The 6,516-nt window shown below is 41.4% G+C and overlaps 1 protein-coding gene across 1 annotated transcript in view; it reads right to left on the bottom strand.

Annotated features, from left to right (window-relative positions):
* Nucleotides 1–2,273: 2,273 nt before the first annotated feature.
* fxn (frataxin) overlaps nt 2,274–6,516 on the bottom strand; it is a 33,526-nt gene continuing 29,283 nt past the window's right edge. Inside the window, exons 5-6 of the mRNA XM_029440531.1 lie at nt 4,767–4,864; nt 2,274–2,971 (exon numbers count right to left, since the gene is read on the bottom strand). Coding sequence (XP_029296391.1) covers nt 2,812–2,971; nt 4,767–4,864 — 258 coding nt within the window. The 3' untranslated portion in view covers nt 2,274–2,811. The remainder of the gene's footprint in view (nt 2,972–4,766; nt 4,865–6,516) is intronic.

Raw genomic sequence — 6,516 nt, 5'->3', positions numbered from 1 at the left:
CAGGCAATCATTAAGTAAACACCCAAATAATATTTTAACAGGGGAGAAATTCTTAAACATTGTGATATAAATAGGGCTGGAACATAACGTCTTGGTTCTTCATTAAGTCACATGCAGAGTCTACAGAAGCCCACGAGGGCCGAGGGACGTTGTTTAACCTCACAACGATACACATGCCTTACAATAGGCTTTATTATACCTCTGACATCTCAAACGTGTAAGCTTCTTATTTTCCACGTCTGAATATATACTCTCTCTTGCTCTTCGTATCTCACAGGAATTCTGTTCTGTTCTTTTGGTGTGTGACAACTGTGTGTTCAGACGTGTGTGAGTGTGTTATCTGTTTGTTGTCCCTGTTTTCATCTCTGAGACAATGTTCATGTCAGTGCCATGCTCATTTGTAGATGGAAAATGTTTTCTAATAATAATTTCTGTTCTCCTGTACAGTCTCCCAGCTGGTGTGTAAACCACATCACGCTTGCTCATGTTTGTGCAGGACCACCGCTCTTTGTATCCTTGTGTTTTTCCCAATTAACAGATAAGAAAGTAGTTTTGTTTCTCCTGCTCAGTGTTCTCAGGGAAACTAGTCCACACATATGAGAACCTTAGAGGTACTCTCTGGTAGTCAGGTTATCAATACTCAGGTAAACTAAACACCTTTAACCACAGCAAACAGTGAAGGGAGCTCACCCAAGATGACTCCCCCCCCCCCTCAAAATAAGGATACCAGTTGGTTAATGTTAACAATATACGTATAAACAATTTATGACCACGCCTAAAAAGGGGCAAAACAGCAGCAGGTTAACCTGCAGAGGGAAAACAGGGATGAACAGGGCATACTGTACTAAAATGATACGTGTTGATGCTGTGACTCTACTCACCACCTCTGTTGTGGGGCGTTATCTCAGTTTGTTCATGTTAACAATAAATCCTCCATGCAAATCAAAGTCCATAAACCTTTATTGTTATCATTAATCAGACCCTAAAAGCTGCCCAAAAGAAACCCCACAATTTACAAGAAAAAATGGAAGAAACCTGAGGGAGAGCAACTGAGGAGGGATCCCTCCTCCCAGGCAATAGATGTCATATGTACAGAATAAACAACATAATATGATTACAACATAGAAAACCCATAATACAAAAATAATAATGTGATCATATATGAGAAAGATGGATCCAGGAGGATGTCAAACAGCTTCCAGGTGCCTCCAAAAATAATAACTTGGGCGGCAAGCAACAGGCGCAGCCACGATTCATTATCCAGACGCAATCATTAAACATCGCAATCTGCACGACGGCAGAAACAAAAACTCTTGGAGTGATGCCCCAGATGCCAAATAAGTAGCATACATTTATGGAACATCCGTGCATACAGATAGAGAGAGACACACAGAAAGGGAGAGGAGGAGAGAGGAGCTCAGTGTATGGAGATTATACCCATTTATATTTATCCATCAACCCAGATGAAGTGAATCAGCTGAAGCATACCTTAAGAACATAACAAATCTGGATGACCTGCACTTTTCTGATGCAGGTTGATGAAGTTATTGTACTTGGCCCCAAACACCTCCAACATGTATTATGTAAAGATATAATCTGGATGGCATTACCCTGGCCTCCAGCACCACTGTAAGGAATCTAGGAGTGATCTTTGCCATTAATGCTCTGGCTCCATCTTATCTTAGAGATATCATAGTACCTTATGACCCCACTGCATTGCGCTCCCAGAATGCATTGTTACTTGTGGTTCCTAGAGTGTCTAAGAGTTCAGCTAATCCCTTGTGTGGTGCTGTTTTTATGAATTGTTTTGAGAAATGCACTTACTGTTTTACAAATGTTAGGAGGATTCGAGAAATGTGAAAAACTATTTTCACTGGAGCCTGACACTTTATGTGTTTATGCAATTAGACTGTGGTTCAGGAGTAGAAGCTGTTTTAATTTATTGGGCTGGAATTGGCTGAAAGAAATTCATTAGAAAATATCTGATATTCATATATTCATCTCTATACTACAAATGAACCTTAATGCAACATTTAATTCAGACATTTAATTCAAGAAATGATTTACAAACTAATCTGTCAACTCTAAAGTCCCAACATAATTGGATTGAGTCCCCTGAGACAAATTAGTAATTTGTGATATTGAGATATATAAATAAAATTAGATTTTGATTTATTGGTTTAACATAACTGTCACACCCAGTTGGCCTTCCAGTTCCAGATCGTCTTTTGATCCATGAAAAAGCTACAACAGAATACAGAAACACGTCCAAAAATGGTAAAGAAAAACCTATTTAATACACTTTGTCAAAATGAAGACAAATTAGAACCTTTCCATGGATACAAGAAAGTTATTTACGATCCTTTCCCTCGTGTACTTCCATGAAACACGAGGGAAGAGAAACAACTTCAATATCATCACTGTCACATCAGTGATTCAGATTGTATTTAAATGTCTTGTGCATAGTTTGTTTAATGCCCCTCATCCAGTACGTGACTTTGGTTTTCAAAGATTGCAGTGCAGCCTCTCGTCGCTCTGCACTGCCTCTGTGCAGTTAGCCCTCTGTGAGAGCATCAACTCAATAACACCAGACAACATGAAGCGTTTGAGTTCAGGGAGAGTTCACTGAGGCCTGTATAAGGAGACTCAATGATCTGCATCTGTAGGTTCTTTTCAAATATTTAATGAAATCACCATGAAACACAAATGTACAATACATTATTATAGGACATATAGATAACTCATTATATACACAACAGCTGTCCTCAGGGCTAAGGTGATAAGTTCTTGTGCGTTGTTCATCTTTGGCTCTCAGAGTTCAGCTGTGGGACCTGAGGAATAGGGCAGGGCAGACAGGTCCATGTTTTTATTGAAGATGATGGAAAACTCTTTGGAAAGCAGCTGATGGAGGCTCATGCCATCATGAATGTACACCCAGCGTGCACCTGTCCAGTCGTAGCGCTTTGGTCCACTGCAAAAAGAGAACATGTTGTCATTTCAGATTTCCTTTTTACAGAGCCAAGAAGAATGTGAACCCCTCTGGAATGACCCACATTTATGAAGAATTCATCCATAAAGGTGCTCTGATCTTCCTCAACATCACTACAATAGATAACATGTCAGATTTTCACATGTGCCTTCAGAGTACTCCTAGAGGTGTAGAAAGGTGGAAGAGAAGATATATAGTGAAGGAGCTGTCCAACTACCCAAAGATGTATGTCTCAGCACTAAGACACATAAGGTGCTCATGGACGGGCATGCAGAGAAGCACACTTCCACACGTTTGTACATCTCAAACCTTAGAAGATATTTTGGAGTAAACTAACTCATAGCCTACCCTCACATCATCCTTAAAGTGAAGCCTGGAGTAGGATCACTATGATAACCCAGAACCTGAACCACCATTACTCATTGAGAAAACTACTTTCACAAGTTTAAGTTTCTATGTAGCTGCCTGTCATCTGATGTGTAATACAAGTTCAACTAAAATGCTCCTCAACACAGTGACAAATGATTATACGAAAAGGCTTGGACATAAGAAAAGTAGTGTTTCAGAATGGTTAAGGTCAATCCTGGCCTCAAATGAACTGAAGAGAGACATTCGTGAAAAGACATTCCTAAAATAATGGAAGAGGTTTGTCTCCTGGCCGACGTGACATGTGATCAACACAGATGAAACATTAGGCTGTGAAATTACTTTTAACTAGTTATGAAAACAAAGAGCTCACTTTATTGTTACACCTCAACTTTGAACGTTCAAGCAAATATTTGATAAATACAATTGTTTTTATGTTACTATTTCATGCACATGTAGCTCATCCACTACTTTGAAGAGTATCAGACCAAATTATTTTTTACGAAATGCAGTGAAGTCCAACGGGTTTACTTACTATTTCAACTGCAACTCAAATGGACCAAATATGGTGTCAGCCGTGTCCATTACAGAGCACTCTGCCTGTTTGGGAATGTGATTGGCCTGAAGTCACATGAACATCTATGTGCTGCTGCCCCATTGGCTCCTTTGCACGTGCATGTATGTGTATGTTGTTGTTTCATACCCATCTCATTTATTTGTTCCCTGTAATGTATGACGACGTTGAACATGTTGGTCTGAATATAAAGTTGTTCTTCAAACTACGAAGTGTTGCTAGAGTCGGACCTCTTCAGACGGTCTTCCTTCTTTGTGCACTACATTTCAGATAATGGCAGTGAATTTGGTTGCTAAAATCACAAAATAGTCCTCCCAGTGTAGCAGTGCTTTGGGTTCAGGCTAAGTGTTTAATGTATGAGAGAGATTTACATTTTGTTAGTATTTTAGTCAGTCTATGAGGACTTGACTTAGTGCCTGGTCACTCTGGAAATGATGTAGTGACACCTCGCAGGACTGGGTGGCTATTAATGCTGATGTGGCCCTTAGAAGTGGAACTACTGTACCGGACCACACCAGCGTGACGTTGCAGAATTGAAACTAAAGAGGCTCAATGAGAGCTTTACTCCTCTCATTATTCCTGAAGCCGTACGTTTAAATAGTCCCTGTGTATGGACACAGAGAAGAAGCGGCTCTGCAGCAGCCTGTGTAACATCAGCAGAGCAGCTGCAGTGCAGAGGAGAGAAGACAGACAGTTACTAGTAAGGGCACTGAGGCAGCTGTCTGAGTAACTCTGTGATGGTGTGTGTGTATGTGTATGTGTATGTGTATGTGTGTGAACAAACATGTAGAACAAACCCACGTGGTGGTCAGGCGTGGTGCTACTCTGCAGTCTTACCTGGAGGGAGAAGAGAGCCAGATCTGTCTGTTTGGTGTCTGTTTGTTGATGACGTAGGTGCCATGCTCCCTGCCCACCTTCACTGTCAACACACCACTCTGTACAGGAGCACATTAACACATTTCTTCTTACGAATTACATTTAATATAAAACAAATATACTGTGTTAATCTAATGCTTCATATTTTCTTTCTCTCGGAGTGTCTGTGTGTTCAGTATAGAGCTGAACTCATGACATGGTTAGTCTAGCTTAGCACAAAGACTGGAAACAGGGGGAAACAGCTAGCTTGGCCATGTCCAAAGTAAAAAAAAAAATACACTTGCCAGCTCCTCTAAAGCTCACTCGATGAACATGTTGTACAGTGTTTCCCCTACCATTGTCTTGCCCCCCCAAGACAGAAGAGTTGATTATTCTATGAAGATATACTCTAGCACCTCTCCGAGCCCCTCTGCTGTGTGCAGTCCTGGCTCTTATTTAGCCAGCCAAGTTACAGCTCTGTGTATGTCTGTGTGTTGTTGTTTATGGCCCCATATGTCACTGCAGCCAGTTGAAAAAGGGGGGCAGCTGCCAAGATTGGAACACTGGCCAATCAGTCAGAGCAAGCAGAGACAGCTACTGTCCTCCCAAAATGATTACACACACACACACACACACGCACGCACTATTAATCACCCTCTCACAGACCTTTGACAGGCTGGGAGAAGATGTTAAGGAGAAAATAAAAGGAGACACAGAACAGTCTTAAGACGTTCACATGGAAATCTAACATTGCCAGGACAGACACACTACAGACACACTACAGACAGGAGGACAGACACACTACAGACATGAGGACAGACACACTACAGACAGGAGGACAGACACAGTACAGACAGGAGGACAAGCACACTACAGACAGGAGGACAGACACACTACAGACAGGAGGACAGACACACTACAGACAGGAGGACAGACACACTACAGACAGGAGGACAGACACAGTACAGACAGGAGGACAGACACACTACAGACAGGAGGACAGACACACTACAGACAGGAGGACAGACACAGTACAGACAGGAGAACAGACACAGTACAGACAGGAGGACAAGCACACTACAGACACACTACAGACAGGAGGACAGACACAGTACAGACAGGAGGACAAGCACACTACAGACAGGGAGGACAGACACAGTACAGACAGACTACAGACACGAGGACAGACAGAATCTTCTACCAGGGGACATCAAACTGTACAACTCCTCCCCCTACAGCAGGGAGCATACCATGTGCAATATTACTTTTATTACAGTTGTCAATATTACTCTCAATGTCATGCGCAATAAAAAAGATATATATATTTCTAGTTCACTTATTTTTACCAAATGTATCTTACTCGTATTGCTATTTTATTTGCACTGGTGTCCGTGTTACTTCTTAAACACTTTATATTTATAAAAATGTATTCTCATCTTTTATTTTTGAGCTCTGGCATAAGAATTTCCTTCGGGAATATCAAAAAATACATGCAAATGTGTGTTGCACAATTATTCTCTGATAAAAAATGTATCAGCAGCTGTTATCAAGCCTGGGTGTGACAGGGCAGACCATCAATAAAGACAGCCCATCACAGTGCACCCCCCGGTGATATGTCAATCTGAACAGGAGCTGACATGCCGAAATACCATCAGCTTGTAGGAATACATCATAACACTAATGAGGAACAGAGGTGGACATTGTGGAGGATTACAAGTATGTGGGCATCCAC

This window comes from Cottoperca gobio, chromosome 9 (genome assembly GCF_900634415.1).
Source record: "Cottoperca gobio chromosome 9, fCotGob3.1, whole genome shotgun sequence".
NCBI lineage: Eukaryota > Metazoa > Chordata > Actinopteri > Perciformes > Bovichtidae > Cottoperca > Cottoperca gobio.
This window is presented reverse-complemented; position numbering and strand designations above follow the sequence as displayed.